The sequence below is a fragment of the Canis lupus genome, chromosome 29 (genome assembly GCF_003254725.2).
Source record: "Canis lupus dingo isolate Sandy chromosome 29, ASM325472v2, whole genome shotgun sequence".
Classification (NCBI taxonomy): Eukaryota; Metazoa; Chordata; class Mammalia; order Carnivora; family Canidae; genus Canis; species Canis lupus.
Genome location: NC_064271.1, coordinates 1,724,278 through 1,746,321, shown reverse-complemented (window position 1 = coordinate 1,746,321; position 22,044 = coordinate 1,724,278). Strand labels below are relative to the sequence as shown.

General features: G+C 35.7%; 1 protein-coding gene across 1 annotated transcript; it reads left to right on the top strand.

The window, feature by feature from the left end:
* Nucleotides 1-5,136: 5,136 nt before the first annotated feature.
* On the top strand, nucleotides 5,137-7,504 carry LOC112678430 (hyaluronan mediated motility receptor-like). The gene is given in 4 exon segments (XM_035708272.2): nucleotides 5,137-5,357; nucleotides 5,359-5,834; nucleotides 5,837-6,369; nucleotides 6,371-7,504. Coding segments are annotated over 4 exon segments (2,160 nt in total). The 5' UTR covers nucleotides 5,137-5,220; the 3' UTR covers nucleotides 7,385-7,504.
* The last annotated feature ends 14,540 nt before the right edge of the window (nucleotides 7,505-22,044 follow it).

Below are 22,044 nucleotides of genomic sequence, written 5' to 3'. Positions count from 1 at the left end.
TATAAACCGTTAAAAACAACAAAAAGAAACAAAAAACCTGACTCTGGTCTGAGAATTGCCCTCAGGACGTGAGGCTGTCTGTGTTTCTGACAGCAGAACTATGCCAAGAGCAACTTTTCAAACTTCTCAGTCTCAAGGACCCCTTTACACACTTAGAGCTACTGAAGACCCCAAGACTTTTTGTTTATATGGGTCATAGCTGTCACTATTTACTGTGTTAAGAACAAAACCTCCCTAATTCAATCTCTTAGTTCTGGTTCTTAGTATCATTATGCCCTAAATTTTAGAAACAAAATAACAGTCTGAATTAATTATATTGGACTTTTGATTCCACATCTGTACAAGCTGAAGATGTATCCAATTCAAGAATAGTTTGTATACCTCTTTATAAAAAGCTTTTGTAGATTCTGTGGCTATTTTGTGTCTGTTTCAGAGGGCAATGACGTGAATGACACTGCGTCACCACCAACAATGGTCAGAACACTTAGGTTGAGTGGACTTCAACAACAACAAAAAATAAATACATAAAATTGTTTTAAAACTTTATACTTTATCTAAAATTCAATAATAAAATATATAAAGTTAAAAAAAAACTTCTCAAACTCCACTTACTGAAGTCTCCAAAAAACTCAAATCCCATGTATCTATGCTTCAAATCCTAGAATAATGTGCACTGCACAAGTGGAATTCAAAACAAAGAGAAGAATGGTGCTAGAGATGAGATGACAAACTAAACTCATGTCTCGGGATCCCTGGGTGGCGCAGCGGTTTGGCGCCTGCCTTTGGCCCAGGGCGTGATCCTGGAGACCCGGGATCGCATCTCATGTCGGGCTCCCGGTGCATGGAGCCTGCTTCTCCCTCTGCCTGTGTCTCTGCCTCTCTCTCTCTCTGTGACTATCATAAGTAAATAAAAATTAAAAAAAAAATAAACTCATGTCTCGTGGCTACATTTTTTATTTTACTAGCGAATAGGACTGTAGTCTTGTGCAAGGAAATGCAAGGAAATAAGAGCTGTTGGTGAAACATAGCACTCAATATTTTTGCTACATTTTTTGAAAGAGGGTTCTATTATATTTAATGTTAAAAACAGGAGGAAATGCTTGTATAAAAAGTTTAGGCTTAATATAATTATACATTGACTAAATTCCATCCTTTCATGTCGTTAACTTTGCAAGGGTCTTACTAAGTTAGGTACTTGTGCAATGACTAAATACTTTCAAAAGGTTTAATGGGTTTTATGTCCATGATACTTATTTTGAGTATGTCTTTTTATTCATTTTTTTAGTTGGAGATTAATGGATTGATGAGGCCTTAAATGTTTCTTTATCACATTAAACATGTTTTCAAATAGTGCCAGATACCACTGCTGAAACATTACTTGCACTCAGTATGTACCTTACCTTCTGGCAATGGCAAACATAGTTTAAACCGAATGGACTACTTTGAACTCTTTTGTGTTTGTTTCACTTTTTTCATATTCAATAGCTATGCAAACTATTCTCTATAAAGACAGAACTGAAATAATTATCTTTTAGAGGAAAAAAATGTTTTCTTGACTCTCCCAGGTTCCCTGGCCAGGTCTGAAATTTAACTGAGAGATTAACAGGAGAAAACAATACATACGTTATTGAATTTTTGCATATATTTCAGAGCCTTCAGAAGAGAATACAGTTCCAAAGAAGTGCCCATAGCAGAAAGATTTTTATATCTTTAAGATAAGGAAACATGTCTGGGTGGGCTACAGCAAAGTACAGGGCTGTTTCAGGATCTTTTCAAGTGCAGGCAGGAGTGTCTCTGACACTGTCCCTGTGACAACAGGACAGCCTGAGGATAGTGGCTGGGAGGGGCTGAAACCAGGCATTGAGCCCTTTCAGAGACTCTGGGATGACAAATGGAAGTGGCTCCCACAGGGACCCCAAGATGTGGCTGAAGACAAGTATGGGGCCCTTTTGGGATTCCAGGGGCACCAATAGGATTGTCTTTTGCCAAGTACATGTACTAAAGAGATGTTTTATGGACTTCAGTTTGGAGGTGCTATAACACATATTCAGAGCCTTTTCAGGATCTATAGTTGGACCAATTTTGTCAGGCTTCCCTTTAGGGGTTAAAGCTACTTCACAGGCCACTTCAGGTTTCACAGCTGGGAATTAGGTCTGTGTGCCTATTACCTGAAACACGGTGGGTGTTACTCTTCCTACATCCCCCAGTATATGGTGCTGGTGAAAGGACCAATATCAAATCTAGCCTGGTCCTCAGAGGCACAGAACAGCTTCCCAGTCAATAGGCAGGGTCTTGGTCAGTGAGCCAGCCACACGGGTAATGGCCTGCCTTCTTAGAATAGCTCTCTTCAGTCCTGAATTCTATCAGTGTTTCATAGTCCCACAAAGGCAATACTTTTTATTCCCTTGGATGGATGCCAAATTATTGTTTAGGGGATATATGAACAAATATTCCTTATTCACCAACTAGCTCAGGTCACTCTCAACATTTCCTAATTACTACAAGATGATAGTTTCTCAATCAATTTTGTTGATTTCAAACACCAACAGTTGTCTTATGTTTGTCTGTGTTTATCTTGGAATATGACAAAATGTTCCAGGCTGATTTTGGAATTGATGTTTACTAAAGATTTGAAATTAACATCTATATGCCCATGGAAGTCACAGGGTCTATGAAACTAAATTCATCTAGAATTTACCTACTTAAAGCAGAAACCTCAAGAATGATAAGATTACTCGATAATTTTTATTAGCAACTATTTAGCAAGCAGAACATCTTCTTCCCTTTAATTTCAACCACTTCACTTTTACTTCAACACTTTTTATTAAATGCCTACTATGTGCCAAATACTTTGCCATTTGTTTAGGGCACACTAGTATCTAAGACAATTAACTCTTGTTCTAGCTTTCATACTGGAAGGTTCTAACAAGAAAGATAAACATAAAATAGGTAGTCGTGTAATAAAGATCTTAAAAATTGTTTCACAGTGTGATCATGTGGGGTGGATTTTTACCTAGGGGGTCAGAGGAGACTTACACAAGAAAGACTGAGAGAAGTAGGTGAAGGAATCCTAAGTGGGGAGTGGAAGTTTGGGGAAGCTGGAGTAGATAAGAAGGTTTTAAGGGAAGAAATATGGGTAAAAATCAGATTAACATTAAAATCAGTGTTTAAATTAGTTTATTATGATTGATTCATAGAGAAAAAATGAGAAACTAGGATGGAAACGGTCTGAAGAGTAAACTGGGGAGACTGGAGAAACCAGCATGGAAGCATTAAGTCAATTCTCTTTATTAATGTGCATATACATCTCTTAGGCTTTAGCTCAATATTCATTTTTTTAAATAAACTTTTCATTGTCTGATTGCTGAGGCTAGGACTTCTAGTACTATGTTGAAAACAGTGGTGATAGTGGACATTCCTGTCATGTCCCTGACCTTAAGGGAAAAGCTCTCAGGTTTTCCCCATTAGAATGATATTCACTGTGGGCTTTTTTATGTGGCTTTTACAATATTGATATATGTTCCCTCTATCCCTACACTATGAAGAGTTTTAATCAAGAAAGGATGGTGCAGTTTATCAAATGCTTTTTCTGCTTTTATTGAGAGGATCATGTGGTTCCTCTCCTTTCTTTTATTAATGTGATGTATCACCTCAATTGATTTGAGGATGTTGAACCACTCTTGTAGCCCAGGAATAAAACCTACTTGACCATGGTGAATAACCTTTTCAATGTACTGCTGGATCCTATTGACTAATATATCAGCTTTCAGACAACAACAAAGAAATAAAAGGCATCCAGGATACGTGGGTGGCTCAGTGGTTGAACATTTGCCTTCGGCTCAGGGCATGATCCCAGGGTCCTGGAATTGAGTCCTACATTGGGCTCCCCTCAGGAAGCCTGTTTCTCTCCATACCTATGTCTCTGTCGCTCTGTGTGTGTCTCTTATGAATAAATAAATAAAATCTTGGAAAAAAGGAAATAAAAGGCATCTGAATCAGCAAAGAAGTCAAACTCTCACTCTTTACAGATGACATGATACTCTATGTGGAAAACCCAAAAGACTCCACCCCCAAATCGCTAGAACTCATACAGGAAGTCAGCAAAGTGGCAGGATATAGAATCAATGATCAGTTGAACTTCTATATGCTGAGACAAAAGAAAGAGAAATTAAGGAATCTGTCCTATTTACAATTACACCAAAAACCATAAGATACTTAGGAATAAACTTAACCAAAGAGATAAAGGTTATATAGAAAACTATAGAACATTCATGAAAGAAATTGAGGAAGACCCAAAGAAATGAAAAAGCATTCCATGCTCATGGATTGGAAGAACAAATATTCTTAAAATGTCTATGCTACTCAGAGCAATCTATGCATTCAGTGCAATCTCTATCAAAATACCATTGACATTTTTCACAGAGCTGGAACAAATAATCCTAAAATTTGTATGGAACCAGAAAAGACACTGAATTTCCAAAGGAATGTTGAAAAAGAAAACCAAAGCTGGTGGCATCACAGTGCCAGATGTCAAGCATATTACAAAGCTGCAATCATCCAAACAGTATGGTATTGGCACAAAGACAGACATATAGATCAATGAAATAGATTAGAGAACCCATAAATGGACCCTCAATGCTATGGTCAACTAATCTTCAATAAAGCAAGAAAGAATATCCAATGGAAAAAATGGTGTTGACAAAATTGGACAGCCACATGCAGAAGAATGAAACTTGAACATTTTCTTAGACCTTATACAAAAATGTCTTATCAGATAAAGGGCTAGTAACCAAGTTCTATAAAGAACTTTATACCCAAAGAATAAAAAATCCAACCAAGAAATGAGCAGAAGACAGGCATAGACATTTCACCAGACAGGGAGAACCCTCATAAAAATAAATGGTCAACAGACACATGAAAAAATGCTCAACATCACTCAGCATCAAGGAAATACAAATCAAAACCACAATGAGATACCACCTCACACCAATCACAATGGCCAAAATTAACAGGACAGGAAACAGCAAATGTTGGTGAGGATGTGGAAAAAAGGGGAACCCTCTTAAACTGTTGCTGGAAACGAAAGCTGGTGCAGCCACTCTGGAAAACTGTGTGGAGTTTCTTCAAAAAGTTTAAAATAGGAGCGATTAGGCCGAAATAAGAAGCCAGAAGTTGCGGAGGAGAGCTAGTGACCTTCGGTTTGTGGAGCTGGTCATCAACATGTCTTTTCCTAAGGCGCCCCTGAAACGATTCAATGACCCTTCCGGTTGTGCACCGTCTCCAGGTGCTTATGATGTTAAAACTTCAGAAGTATTAAAAGGACCAGTATCATTTCAGAAATCACAAAGATTTAAAAAACAAAGAGTCTCAACAAAATCTTAATGTTGACAGAGATACTACCTTGCCTGCTTCAGCAAGAAAAGTTAAGACTTTGGGATTAAAGAAGGAATCTCAAAAGAATGATAAAGATTTGAAGATACCAGAAAAAGAGATTCGTGTTCTTGTGCAAGAACATGGTGCTCAGGACAAGCAGATCCAAGATCTGGAAGCTGAGTTGGAGAAGGTGGAGGCCAAGCTAAATGCTGCAGTCAGGGAGAAAACATCTCTCTCCGCAAGTAATGCTTCACTAGAAAAACAGCTTATTGAGTTAACTAGATCTAATGAGCTACTTAAATCAAAGTTTTCTGAAGATAATAACCAGAAGACTATGAGAATTCTAAGCCTTGAGTTAATGAAACTTAGAAATAAAGGAGAAACAAAGATGAGGAATATGATGGCTAAACAGGAAGGCATGGAAGTGAAGCTGCAGGTCACTCAGAAGAATCTGGAGGAGTCTCGGGGAAAATAGCACAACTTGAGGGGAAACTTGTTTCAATAGAGAAGGAAAAGACTGATGAAAAATCTGAAACAGAAAAACTCTTAGAATACATCGAAGAAATTAGTTGTGCATCAGATCAAGTGGAGAAATACAAGCTAGATATTGCCCAATTAGAAGAAAATTTGAAAGAGAAGAATGAAGTTGTAAGCCTTAAGCAGTCTCTTGAGGAAAATGTTGTTTTACTTTCTAAACAAGTAGAAGACCTGAATGCTAAGTGTCAGCTACTCGAAAAAGAAAAAGAAGACCTTGTCAACAGGGATAGAGTACGGGATGAAACTCTAAAGTCTGAAATGCAAAACTTAAAGGAGAATCTTATTCTTGAAAAACAGGAACATGAAAAACTACGACAAAAAGAATTACAGACTGATTCACTTCTGCAACAAGAAAAGGAACTGTCCTCCAGTCTTCAACAGAAGCTACGTTCCTTTCAAGAGGAAATGATGAAAGAGAGGAATCTCTTTGAGGAAGAATTAAAGCAAGCACTGGATGAGCTTAGATAAATTACAGCAAAAAGAGGAACAAGCTGAAAGGCTAGTCAGACAGTTGGAAGAAAAAACAAAATCTCGAGCTGCAGAACTGAAATTCCTAGAAGAAAAGCTGAAAGGGAAAGAAGCTGAACTGGAAGAAAGTAATGCTGCTCACAGTCAAGCCACTCTGCTTTTGCAGGAGAGCTATCATAGTATAGTGCAAAGCCTTGGAGATGCTACTGCTCAATTTGAAAGTTATAAAGCATTTATGGCTCGTGAGATAGAAGATCTTAAATTGGAGAACTTGTCACTTCAGGAAAAAGTGACCAGGGCTGAGAAAAGTGCAGAAGATACTCAACATCAGATATTGGCAACTGAGAATGCAAATCAAGAATACACAAGGATGCTCCTGGATCTGCAGACCAAATCAGCACTTAAAGAAGCAGAAATTAAAGAAATAACAGTCTCTTCTCTTAAAACAATAACTGATTTGCAGAACCAACTCAAGCAAAAAGGTGAAGAGTTAAAGAAACAACTGGAAGAGGAAGAAGCAAGAAAAGCTGGAAAAAAAAACACAGTGGCAGAGTTAACTGAGGAAATGAATAAGTGGTGTCTCCTTTATGAAGAACTATATAATAAAACAAAACCTTTTCAGCTACAACTGGATGCATTTGAAGCAGAGAAACAGGCTTTGTTGAATGAACATGGTGCTGCTCAGGAACAGCTAAATAAACTAAGAGATTCGTATGCTAAATTACTGGGTCATCAAAATCTAAAGCAAAAAATCAAGCATGTTGTGAAACTGAAAGATGAAAATAGCCAACTCAAATCGGAGGTGTCAAAACTCCGCTCTCAGCTCGCTAAAAGAAAACAAAGTGAGGCAAAACTTCAGGAGGAATTGAATAAAGTTCTTGGTATCAAACACTTTGATCCTTCAAAGGCTTTTCTTTGTGAAAGCAAAGAAAATTTTGCTCTCAAAACACCATTGAAAGAAGGCAATTCAAACTGCTATTGAGCTCCTGTGGAGTTTCAAGAATAATGCACGTGAATATCGGGAAGACCTGTTAAAAATTATTTCATTCTTTTTATTATTGTTTTTGCTATTGTTACTGTTATTATTATGTTTCTAATGAATATTTTTAATGTATTTAATATTAACTTCCTGTTCTTAACTATGTGAGGGGAAGTTCACATACATACATACCAGTATGACTTCTGATATTTTCTTTTCTTTTTTTTTTAATTTTTATTTATTTATTGTAGTCACAGAGAGAGAGAGAGAGAGAGAGAGAGAGAGGCAGAGACATAGGCAGAGGGAGAAGCAGGCTCCATGCACCGGGAGCCCGACGTGGGATTTGATCCTGGGTCTCCAGGTTCGCGCCCTGGGCCAAACCGCTGCGTCACCCAGGGATCCCTGACATTTTATTTTCTATTGTCTGTACCTCCTCCTTGATGCTTACCTTTATCACCTCATTCTAAACTTTCTCTCTGGCTTTCCAACTTTACAGCTCATCCCATCAAATCAACATTCCTTTAAAAATTGGGAATGTGAACTGGTGCAGCCACTCTGGAAAACTGTGTGGAGGTTCCTCAAAGAGTTAAAAATAGACCTGCCCTACGACCCAGCAATTGCACTGCTGGGGATTTACCCCAAAGATACAGATGCAGTGAATCGCCTGGACACCTGCACCTAAATGTTTCTAGCAGCAATGTCCACAATAGCCAAACTGTGGAAGGAGCCTCAGTGTCCATCAAAAGATGAATGGATAAAGAAGATGTGGTTTATGTATACAATGGAATCTTACTCAGCCATTAGAAATGACAAATACCCACCATTTGCTTGGATGTGGATGGAACTGGAGGGTAATTATTCTGAGTGAAATAAGTCAATTGGAGAAGGACAAAAAAAAAAATTGCTAATTATTATTCTCCTACTCTGAAACCTCAGATGGTTTCAGGATTCTAATCCAGAGTTTTTTTAATTTAATACTGGAAGCCTTTTCTAGTCTGAACATCTTAAACTGGGCAAAAACACCTCGGTCTGTTCTTGACTCTACTTTGTCTAATAATGTTCATTCTGTTATATCCATCATCCATTTGTCCAGTGCAAATAAGAAATAAGGGTATGTCTAACTCCACAACAATCTTTTTGTCTTTTATCAGGGTCACTGAGTTGGTCAAGAATTTGCAGATTCCTAGACTCCATCTCAATCCTACTAAATTAAAATCTGGAGTTTAGCCTGAACATCTGCATTTTTTTTAACATCTGCATTTTTAACCAACTCTGCAGTCAATTGTTAGATACACTAAAAATCTGAGAAACTGTCCTCAAGAGAATTTGTCTTAGAGTGCTTGGCATCTGATTACTAACTGCTTAGTTAGTAAGTGTGTAATATGAAATAGAACCACACATTAAGTCATTTACCCAGTTATTCAACTTGTATTATATGAAGTTACATAAATGGTTCTATTTAAGGTGTATTTCTTGTCTTTGCTCTCCCCTCCCTACCTTGTCCTGAGAATCACACATAGTAGTATATTATTTAGAAACTGGTGATTCTTCATTTAAAATAATTGATTTGGGCAGCCCCTGTGGCTCAGCAGTTTAGTGCTGCCTTCAGTCCGGGGCCTGATCCTGGAGACCTGGGATCAAGTCCCACATCGGGCTCCCTGCATGGAGCCTGCTTCTTTGTCTGCCTGTGTCTCTGCCTCTCTCTCTCTGTGTGTGTGTGTGTGTGTGTGTGTGTGTCTCATGAATAAATAAATCTTTTTAAAAATTAAAAAAAAAAGTTTAAAATAGAGCTACCCTATGACTCAGCAATTGCACTATTGGGTATTCACCTCAAAGAGACAAATGTAATGATCTGAAGGGGCACTTGCACCTTAATATTTATAGCAGCAATGTTCATAATAGCCAAACTATGGAAGGAGCCCAGATATTTATTGACAGATGAATGGATAAAGAAGATGAGATATATATATATATTACTCAGCTATCAAAAAAAAAGCCATCAAAAAAGTGAAATATTGCCATTTGCAATGACATGGATGGAACTAGAGGGTATTATGAAAAGCAAAATAAGTGAATCAGAGAAAGATAATTATCAAATGATCCCACTTATATCTGGATTTAAGAAACAAAACAGGATCATAGGAGAAAGGAGGGAAAATAAAATAAGATGAAATCAGAGATGGAGACAAACCATAAAAGACTTTTAACCATAGGAAACAAACTGGGGGTTGTTGGAGGGGAGGGGGCTGGGCAGATGGGGTAACTGGGTGTTGGACATTAAGAAGGGCACATGGTGTAATGAGCACTGGGTATTATATAAGATTGATGAATCACTGACCTTTACCTTGGAAACTTAAAATACACTATATGTTAATTAATTGAATTTAAATAATAAAAATTTTAAATTAAAAAATTAAAAAACAAAAAGTAAACTTTCCATCCTAGAACTATTTCAGATTTATAGAAAGATTTTAGAGGTAATATAGAGAATTCACACATACCCAGTGTTCCTTATGATTAACGTTAGTATTGTACAATATTGCCACATTTTCATTATGTGATGTCAAGGGTGCATGCTTTCAACATGCCATATCACTGTTTATATTTATCTTAACCATATGGCTGAGGTAATGTTTGTCATGTCTCTTCACTGCACAGTCACACTCTTTCTCCTTTTTCATACTTTACTCTTTGGAAAGAAGTCACTGCAGAGCTCACACTTAAGAACTGTGTTGTGCTCCACCTCTCTGAGGGGAGAGTATAAAGTAAATTATAACTATAAAGTATAACTTTTCTTCACAGGATATTTGTCTATTGTCTCCCATTTATTTATCTTGCTGTTTATTATACCAATATGGGTTATGGATATTTGTTATTTACTTTGAGTTATAATCCAATATTATGCTTTTTATTCTGTTGGTCAAACTGCTTAAGTTAGCCATTTGGAGCTTTTTCAACTGACTTGTGTGTCCCTTTGACATATTTGCCTTAACTTTCTGATATGACACAGTGCTGGAGTCTCGTCTTGCATGTTCTCTGTCCCAGTCCTAAAACAATCACTTACCAAGGAACATCAGGTTCATGTGTTGGTGAAGAGTATTAGAAACCAAAATCTGGCACTACTTGTGCTTGTTGCTACTGGTTGTCATTGTATAGGGTCCGTATCAGTTAACAGAGCAAGGAAATGTGTGTGGCATATACTAAACTGTGTATAAATACATATCTATAAATATATTTGATATCCATCTGGATTAAGTTAAAATATTAACTCATATTGTTATCTCCAAATCCATTAGTACCTGGATTATTCTAGGCTTTAACCTCTGCTTGTCTATAACATCCCATACCAACAATAAAAAGCCTGGCTATTGCTATGCACCTTTAATTTAATTAATTTAATTTTTAACTCCTCTACAGACGTAGAACAGTTTCAGAGGTGTTAACCTTTATATGCATAGATAACAACTTTATTGGTCACAATACTGTGCTTATAAAGAGTTTCTTTTGCCTTTGGTCTACAATGATATTAATTTTAAAAATTAAAAAGGTAACATCTTTTTCTCTCAATCCCTTCAGTTATGATATAGGGCTATTTCATACATTTACAATTAAGTTAGATATTTTTTATAAAGTCTGCATTTCATCCTGGAATCCTCCAACCTCCTAAGTGGTTATCTGTTTTCTATTCTATTCTATTCTATTCTATTCTATTCTATTCTATATATTACATTATAGTCTACATATTTTATATATTATTCTATTTAACATAAAAATAAAATAGAGATAAATTTAAAAAGATACAATATTTGCACAGTGAAAACTACAAAACATGATTGAAAGAAATAAAGAGCAAGACATCACATGTCATGGATTGGAAGACAATATCAAGATATCTTCAAGATATCACTTCTCAAATTGATCTACAGATTCATCATACCCCTATCAAAATCCCAGATGCGTTTTTTTTGTTTTTGTAAAAATTGCCTTAGCTTTTGTATAAGCTGCCTTATCTTAAAATTCATATGGAAATATAAGGGGCCCAAAATAAATAACATGATCTTGAAAAAATAACAAAGTTGGAGACACCTTAAGAACTTACTACAATAAAATAAGACTGTAAAAGTTTTTTAAAGATTTTATTTCTCTATTAATGAGAGACAGAGAGAGAGAGAGAGGCAGAGACACAGGCAGAGGGAGAAGCAGTATCCATGCAGGCTCCATGCAGGGAGCCCCATGTGGGACTCGATCTCTGGACCCCAGGATCACCCTCTGAGCTGAAGGCAGATACTTAGCTGCTGAGCCACCCAGACATCCCAAAATAAGGCAGTGTAGTAAAAATACAAGGATAACCATTTAGATACAAGGAATGGAATTCAGAGTCCAGAAATAACTCTTCATTTAATATGAACTGATTTTTTACAAGGGTGACAAAACAAATCAATAGAGGAAAGACTAGTCTTTACAAAAATGGTATTGAGATAACTGGATAACTACAGGAAAAACAAAATTTGACCTCTGTCTCTCTCCATTATAAAAAAAATTAATTCAAATAGCATCATAGACTAAAATGTAAGTGCTAACTCAATGAAATGCTTATTTGCTTCAGCCATCTGCCAAGGACCTTGAAGGTCTGAGATTTTTACTCCCTTACAAGATAACAATTTGGCTTGCCACCGTTTCATGGGTGCTATAAAGGACACAAGACTCCTCTGTGTGAGAAAAATACTTTATATTCAGGCAAGCAGCATGAACATCATCATTCTTGCCCTTAAATTTGTGCAGATGGGATCAAATGGAAGCCTGCTCATATAGTAGGGTTGCTTTATAGGAGAGGAATTATAAATGTACAGAATCCAAATAATTTATATAGTAATTATGCGTATCCTTTCCTTTGGAGAGAAACACTGTTTCTGTCTTCCAAGGCCACTTGCTATACAAATACTATGGAGAAATAGCAGTCAGTGCCTTGCTTCCAGGGCATGCAGAAATGTGAGACCTAGGGAAGCATTGCTTCCCAACACAATCCCATGCACTCATGGAAAGGAAAAGTCTGCTCCCAACAACTTCTTTCTAATTGTCCTGAATTATTTCACAACACAACTCCTATTTGTAAAAAAGACTGGTATGTGCAATTATATGGTGAGGCACAGTGCAGTCTTAAAAAAAGAAATTGGTAAAATGGCATCCTGAGGAAGAAGAGCCATGAATGTTGGAAAAGCAACTACCAGTGTCTACCTCCGAGTTTATATCCATTTTATCTTCTGGGGTGATTTTTACAAATGTAAAAGTAATCTTTCACATCTATTATATTACTCAATAGCACTCAGTAAATGTTTATCGGCTAAGGCAATTTTTGGTATAGTGAGTTTCCTATGGTACTTCTCACACACACACAAATCAGTTTAAAAAGTTATAAAGAGTATTTGAGTAAGATTTTTGAAAATTTAAATGTTTTAAATTAACCCAAAGCACTTGTATAAAGACAGTAATCCTCTTTATATATTTTATTTTTGTTAAATAACTTCTTAGTTTCTACCTCATTATATTACCACTCACTTCAGAGTCATTACAGAGGTCACCTGAAGTAGACTAGACTAGTAAGCATTATTTTGGACATATTGACATTTCATGACAATTATCTTAACTTCTCATATTTGTCAGTCACATAAAATAAATCAACCTGTGATTAGAATTCAGGATATAAAAAATGAGAGGAGACCATGGGAAAGCTTTTCTAATTGTATTGAATTGCAAATATTGCAAAAATACCCAGGCAGAGAATCTGTTATATCTATAGAGTAGAACATATTCCCCCTAGAGAGTAAAGGATGACACCTTCCAAAAAAGCAAGAGAAAGGAGATGAATTAAGAAACACGTGGCCTGGGAGGCCTGGGGGGCTCGGTCAGTTAAGTGTCTGCCTTTGGCTCAGGTCATGATTCCAGTGTCCTGAGATCAAGCCCCGCATCAGGCTCCCTGCTTAGTAGGGAGTCTGCATCTGCCTCTGCTCCTCCCCTCTGCCCTCATACTCTCTCTCTTTCAAATGAATAAATAAAATATTAAAAAGAAATAGAATACACTTGGCCTATGTTACAATTTTTCCTAGATATGGTGGTCCTTTAAAAAATTACAAAGCCACTTCCCAGTTAAGCACCAAACTGATGTCTTTTCCAAGACGCTAAGTCAAAATATTGTGTCGTATTTTTACTTTTACTTTTTGGTTTTCAATATTGTCCAAAATGTTTTAAATAACCATGTACTAATTTCACAATTTGGAAACAACAAAGTTATTTCCATCATGAAGAAAATGATAATGTAGTTTTAAACACTTCATAAAAGAGTTGCTGAAACATTTAAGTTAATTCCTTTGAATAAAGATGTGTTACTGTGGGCAAAATTTGAAGAGGAAAAATAAACAAGCTACAACAAATTTGAGAAAAAAGTGACCAAATGACCACAGTTTCACTTCTAAGCCCGCCTGTCTACATAGATAGATGTATAATGTAATATATAATATACTATGCAGTTATAGTTCATATATAAATGCAAAGTATCATTGACATTTCCAGTCACACCTTCAGATATTTTATTTCTAAATGTACACATACCTAACCTAATACTGCACATATGGTAGAAAGTTATATGAACCAAAAGGTAAATTAAATGTTCTGTACAATTATGAAAGTACAGAAAAAGAAACAAAGTGAAATTCTAGAAGAGTATTATCTTATGTTTGTTCCAACGATTACTGATGTTTAGTTATGCATTATTTATTCATAACATTCTCTTATTTTCACTTTAGAATTCTCGTTTTTGCACATTTAACAACAGATGTGAATGTAAACCTCTACCTAAAACTCTGATCTCAAGTGTTCTCACTTATCTTTTTAAAATGGGAACCAACAGAATCACAGAAATATTAATAACTTGTTTACAAAGATTCTGCATTTTCTGTTCAGCCAACTACATGTGTTTGATCTGATTGGACTTGTTAATTTTGTTTTTCATGTAACAAATTCATGGAAGGAAATAAAATAGGAGTAATGAAACACTTTGGAAGAGAAATATTTGACTTATGATATCTTAACAGATGGGAACAGTAAAATATGCAGATATGTTCACAGCACCTGTAAGAGTACAATTTATAAATATCACAGAACAAAATGAAGCCTCTTTCCAGCTCTTACAATAGACTCTTTATTCAATATCAATAGCTAAGGGTTGCCTCCTTCTGGTACTATTATCGGTGGTTCAAATATGCCTCTTCCTGGTTATTATTCTCAAATGTTTATTTTAGTAGAAAAATCCAGAGTTCCTGCTTGCAACTATGCTGTGTGACAAGACTGTAAAATATACCATTTTGCTTCCAATATAATGGAGGACTTGTCAGAAAATCTCAATTGTGTATGTGCCTGTATTTTTTTCCCATGCTGTCCCCAGAACTGTTTTTACTTCTTCACCTAGGGGAAAAATGGAATGGCATGCAGAAAGGAAAATATAATTTGAGAATTCAGTTACTGCCAATAAGTCTTTCTATTGGTTTCATAGTGCCACAGTGAAAATACTTGAAAGAAAGCATCTTTTTTTTAAAAAAAATATTTATTTATTCATGAGAGACACACAGAGAGAGGCAGAGATATAGGCAGGGACAAAGATAGAGACATAGGCAGAGGGTCCTGTGGGACTCCATCCCAGGACCACGGGATCGCAACCTGAACCAAAAGCAGATGCTCAGCCACTGAGCCACCCAGATGCCCCAAAAGAAAGCATCTTTATCAATATTGCATTATTTTGGAAAAACAATTTTAATTTAGAATTGTGGTGCATAGATTTAATACTTGAGAATCTATCCATGCTTATCAATACATGAGTATTTAATTACTTTGGAAAGCATTTTAGCATTAATTGTTATAATAATGGTATGTAATATACCATAGCAAAGCTCATTTGCCCTAAACAGCTGTTATTTATTTTATTCATACAGCTGTGTGTAGGCTGGGCTTAGTTAGCTTCAATCTATTGGTTGAAAATGGGATGCCTCTTCATGTCTTTCATGTACCTTAGACAGTGGGCTACCTAATGCATGTTCTTCTCAGACTGATGGCACATATGAACTAGCCTTTTCTCTTACGTCTGCAAATATCTTATTGGAAAAAGACCAGATTAAATATCAGTAGGGCTGGGAAATATATTCCACATTGTGTGGGAGGAATGACAAAGTCATAAAGAAGAGGGCATGAATACATGGAGTGATTAAGGCATTGTAATAATTACTAGCATACAATTTTATATCATATATAATTGTAATATACTTACATATTCATAAGAAAGATATTTTTTATGATTTTATTTATTTATTCATGAAAGACACAGAGAGAGAGGCAGAGACAGGCAGAGGGAAAAGCAGGCTCCATGCAGGGAACCTGATGTGGGACTTGGTCCCAGCACTCCGGGAGCACTCCTTGGCCGAAGGCAGATGCTCAACCGCTGAACCATCCAGACATCCCAAAAAAGATATTTTGGCATTTGTCAGTGAAACTACAATGCATCATAATTTAGCAGCATTTAAATAAACAGTTGTCCACATAACTCAAGTATGGCCAGTTCTCTTGTACAGTATCAATAGCCAATGTATGTAATGTTAGGTGAGTCATCTCTGCTTTCCCAAGGTAACTGGCATCTACTAATTAATTGCTCTGCTCTATGACATCATCTGATTGTGTTTCCTAGACACTTTTCCTGGCATCTGTCCAAATCAAGTACCAGAACCAAGATCTTAAATTCTATCAAATTTTATGATTGCACAAGGGGAAAAAAATTATCCTCTGAGAATGTGAAGACACTCATTTTGCTCCAACAGATGTTCAGTTCATCCTCTATGTCAATTACATGTGGTTTCTGTTTGCATGTATTATGCTGATTGAAATAGCACATATATTATAATTTCATACTTAGAAGAAATCTATGATTTATCGACAAATAATTGATAGGTTTTTTAATATCCTGGGAAAAATTTAGATATTTTAATGCCAGATGCATCTAAATATTTATTAGAGCTTTATCTGATAAATAGTATAAGTTTGAAACAACTCTTAGTTATTTTGCTTATCTTTTTTGTCATTATTTTCATTAAAAAATTAAAATTCTGAAAAATTTTTGCATATTAAATGTGCAAGCTTGATGAGGGAAAACTTTATACATATTGAAAAAATGAATATTTTACTAATTAATCCATTATTATAACATCGACTTATTATTTCTAAAATTGAAGTCTTTAAAATTTCTATTCTTAAAAATAACTTGAAACAATTAGCCTATAGAAACCGTGGTTTCCAAACATTAAGAACAGAAAAACACAATTGCAAAATGAACTTATAGGAAACATTATAGAAGGAGTCACACCTTAAAAGCTGATAAAATATAAGATGCCATTATTCACTAAATCAGCCATTTATTAAATAAAATATTGATTAAACACATGTCACCTATGCAAATTTCTGTGCATAAAATAAAATTAAAAACACATCTCTTAATTGTCAATAATCTTATCATGGTGAGGTTCAGGGCTATGGGGAAACAAATAGAACACTGTATTAAATATTTAAACAAGAGATTGTGTGGGTTTCTAACATATTATTTGGGCCAGGTGTGGGGAAAGTAAATCAAAAATAAGCTTGGGATTATTGCTTTATTATAAGAAATGATTATATCAAGAAAAATTTTTTCTGGGATTATTTTCCCCATGGAACAATTCAATTAATGAAGAATTTACAAAAAGTGAGTATGACTTCTGTACATTTACAGGACCAAACCACTGCCCAGGCCTTGGGAATATTCAGCTGATCTTATACTGTAATCAATATAATGAGCTAGAGTACAATCCCACAATCTGTGAATACTCTATATTATAGTACATAGTTAAGCATAGGTTAAAAAATTATATTACTTTTCTATTGCTGCCCTAGTAAATTCCCACATACTTGGCATCCTAAAGCAACAATCTGTTTATTAGCTTACTTTACTCTTGGCCAAAAATCCAGCTCAGAGTGCTGGATTCTTTGCCCAGGGTCTCATGGGGCTGAAATCAAGATGTGGACAAAGATTGTCTTTGTCATCTGAGCATCTGGATCTTCTCCCAAGCTCCCTGGTGTTGGCAGAATTCAGTTTCTTCCCAACCTTTCATGTGGCTCCCTCCATAGTCAGACCAGCAGTGGCACATGGAGCCTTCTCCAGCTTGGGATCTCTCTGTCTCCTCTCCTCTGTGATTACATTGGGCCCATCCAGTCTAATCTCATTATATTTGTATAGACCTCTTTGAGGGTCTTTAGTCTACCTTTCGCAAGCATGCAGCATCATTTTTCTAGAAGGAACATTTGTATCAAGGAAGGTAAATGTGCTGTTGGAAAGTAGTTCAAAGTGAAAGTCTTTGGCTTGTTATATCTGTCCTTTGTTCTTTCTTTCACAGAGAAGCATTCATAGTATGCTTTTGTATGCTTTTAGAAAAATAATAAAATCAGAATGCTTGTTATCCACTTATGGGTGTGAGAGTAGTAAGTTTGGTATAAGGAAGGTGACAAATGGTAAAACAATTTCTGTAATTCTGGGTGTCAACTTAAGAAGGCATAAGTTGATTCAATCAATGTATAGTGAGCAAGAAAAGGGAATGGCTTTCTTGAGGCCTGTGATTTGGGGAATTTAATTTTAGTTACAATTCTGAGCCCAAAACTTTTACTGTGACTGCTTATAGCTCACTATTTGGCCTGTTTAACAAGATGGGTGGACCAGACCCCAGATAGTGGGAGGAGTGAGGAGTGAGGAGGAATACTCTACCCCATCTCTCATGCCCCTTTACACAGGATGCAGCCTGCTTTAGGAGGAAAGTAGAGGAAGATTAAATCATGTTTGAGGTTGAGTTTTTGAACTGGATTAGACTACCATAATCAAATGTCACTGCTGAAAATTTATGGAACATTCACAGGATGTAATTTAGGAACAAGAAAGGGAGCTCCAATATGTATTAAAATTTCTTACAAAACCTAATTATGGCTGTAAGCTCATAATTATCTGGGTAGGTTGAGAAGGTGTGGGAAGTCTAAAGGGATCAGTGATTTATTTATATCAGCCTTAGGAGAGAAGCAAGCAAAGGAGGAATTATAGATAGAATGTATGCATGGGGTCAAGATGACAAAATACATACATTTAATTCTGTTTCTGAATAGCCATGACAAAAGTGTGTAGGATTCTATAAGAATAAAAAACAGATGAAGGGAGTAAGGGGGAAAGAAGAGAAAGAGAGACTGATCTGTGTTACTTATTTTCCTATGTAGGTTAGAATGGGCCACAAAGTGCCACCAATGCCAAGTCATAGAACAACAGATAAAACACTGAATTTAACTCATTTAAACACATGTATCGGTTGCCTTCTTTTATAAGGACCTCTGGTACAAATTCAGAATTTTAAAGATATCCCATACCCTCAGGGATTTAAACTTAGTATGTTTTTGAACCATCTCCTCTATTATCTCATAGTATTTTATCACTATAGCTTGACAGCCTCTGAGATGGCCCACAAGGTCATGTGATTCATGATCTTCTGTAGTCCCTCTGTTTGAGTGTAAGTGGGACCCACTGACTCACTTCTAAGAAAGGCAATATGGCCTGAATGAGGTTATCTGGAGACTGTGGCTTTTGTCTTGTCCTCTCCACATTCTCTTACTCTCTTACTATCCTGCCAGAGGAGAAGCAAACTTCCATGTTGTGAGCAGCCTTTGGTGAAGCCCAGGTGGTAAGGAACTGATATCTCCAGCCAACAGCAAGTAGAGAGTTGAACCTGCCAGCAGCCTCGTGAATTGCTTAGAAGCAGATCTACTAGCCTCTGGCGAGTCTTGAGATGACTGCAGGCCCAGCTGACACCTTGTCTGCAACTTTATGAGAGGCTTTGAGCCAGAGGCACCCAGCTAAGTCATGCCCAGATTCTTTTTGACAAAAACTATTAAATATAAACATCTATTATTTAAGCTGTGTTTTGGGCTCATTTGTTACATACCAACAGATAATACAGTGCCCAGCTTTAAAAGGAATCACACATTGCAAATGTGATTATCTGGAATGATTTTTGCTTATAGACAATATTATAAACAAAATTATGATTTCCTGAACAAACTATAAAATTGAATTACTTTCATAAAAATATAACAAAAGCATTTCCATAAAATATTATTTACAATTCATAATATCAAACCTAAGGTGCACTTCACAGTGCAGAGAGGTTTAGAAGGTGCTCAAATCATTCGCAGAGCCATAAGGGCTTCATAGCCCTTGCTCAGCTGCTCAACTATATTGGCATATGGTATTTTTCCCACCAAGTTCCTTTTAATAAAATATGGTAGAAATCTCCCAAGTAAGTTCAAGGTGCTCATCTTTCTGAGTGCATTTTTAAAAGAAAAGCTATATTCTGAATTTTTCAAAAAGCTTCTACATTTCTTCTTCATATTTATATTCATAACAAAGATCAAATATCTTATTTGGTTATCAAAGACAGTCTTTTGTTGAGATAATTGGAAATTTACAGGTAAAAGAATGAAACTGGTCCCCTATCTTACACTATTGACAAAAAATTAACAAAAAATGGATTAAAAACTTATATGTAATAACTGAAACCATGAGGCTCCTTGAAGAAAACAGAGAAATATAGCCTCTTGACATGAGTCCTAGCAATGATATTTTGCATATGACATGTAAAGCATAAGCACCAAAATCAAAATTAGACAAATGAGACTACCTAAAACTAAAAAGCTTTCATATGGCAAAAGAAACCATAAATAAAGTGAAAAGACAACCTATGGAATGGGATAAGATGTTTACAAACTATATATCTTATTAGAGGTTAATCTCCAAAATATATGAAGAACTCACACAATAGCAAAACAAAAACAAATAATCCAATGAAAAATTTAGCAAAGACCTACCTAAATAGACATCTCTCCAAAGAAGTTTTTAAAAAGGCCAGTAGATGCATTAAAAGACATTCAATGTCACCAGTCATTCAGAAAATGTAAATTAAAACCATGATATATCACTTCATGCCTGAGTGGCATCATAAGAAAGACAAGAGAACAAATGTTGGCAAGGATGTGGAGAAAAGGGAAAACTTGTGCACTGTTGGTAGGTATGTAAATTGGCACAGCCACTATGGAAACTAGCATGGAGGCTCTTCAAAATGTAAAAATAATTACAACTACAATATGATCCAGCAATTCCACTTTTGGGAATATATCCAAAGGAAACAAAAACACTGACTCAAAGAGAGATCTGTACCCAAATGTTCATAGCAGCATTAATTACAATAGGAAGACATGGAGACAACCTAAGTGTCCATCAATGGATGAATAGATAAAGAGCTTAAAGAAGATGTCACACACACAAATACGCACACACACACATATATGTTACATATATATGTATATATGTATAATGGAATATTATCCAGTCATAAAAAGTGAGGCAATCTTACCATTTGTGATAACATGAGAAGATTGAAGACATTATGCTACGTGAAATACATCAGAGAAAGACAAATGCTATATGATTTCACTTATATGTGGAATCAAAAAACAAACTCATAGAAAAAGAGATCAGACTTGTGGTTACCAGAAGGTCAAGGGAGGGGAGATTGAAGAAAGGTGATCAAAAGTTACAAACTTCCAGTACTAGGGAGATCATGTACAATAGCATGAGGCTAACTAACACCACCCTATGATATACAAGGAAAGTTAAGACAATAAATCCTGAGAGTCTTCATCACAAGAAAAAAAATATTCTTTTCTTTTTTTCTTTTTATTCTATCTACATGAAAAGATGGATGTCAGCTCAACATATTGTAGTACACTTTCACAATATGTGTAAATAAAATCATTTTGTTATACATCTTAAATCTTATATAGTAATGTATGTCAATTATGTCTCAATAAAACTGCAAAAAAATCTATTTTCTAAACTTTTCAAACTGTGACTTCCTTATTCTACGTCATACCACTTCTAATATTAGTATTATTATGAACTGATACAAATTAAATACCCATTTTATTCTACTAGTGTATAGGGACTCTACAACCATTTTTTTTCTTAAGATTTACTTATTTATTTTTAGAGAGAGAGAGCAAATGGGGGAGGAGCAGAGGGAGAGGAAGAGAGAGAATCTCAATCCGACTTCTCACAAGCTTAAAGTCCAATGTGAGGCTTGATCTCAGGACCTGAGATCATGACCTGAGCTGAAACCAAGAGTCCTATGCTCAGCCAACTGAGCCACCAAAGCATCCCTACAAGCATTCTTTTTAATCCTTAAAATAACTTCACAATAAAAAGTGCTATTATTTCCATTGTATAGATGAAGAAACAAACTGAATTATCAGATAAATTGTCTAAATGAAAATATAGGTACTTAAATCCTAGTTTCTGTGGTCCCAAAACTAAAGACCTCTTCTTATAATTCTACTATTCAATAATTCTATAATCAATGCAAATTAACAGTAAACAAAATTTTTCATTGGTCCCCAATTTTGTTCATTAATAATGTAAAAGGTTAGATTTTCAGTTGGTTCATACAGTAGTTATTTCAGGATCTAAGCCTAAATAAGACCAAAATCCCTACACAGTTGTTATAAACAATCTGCCTACTAATACATGTCTT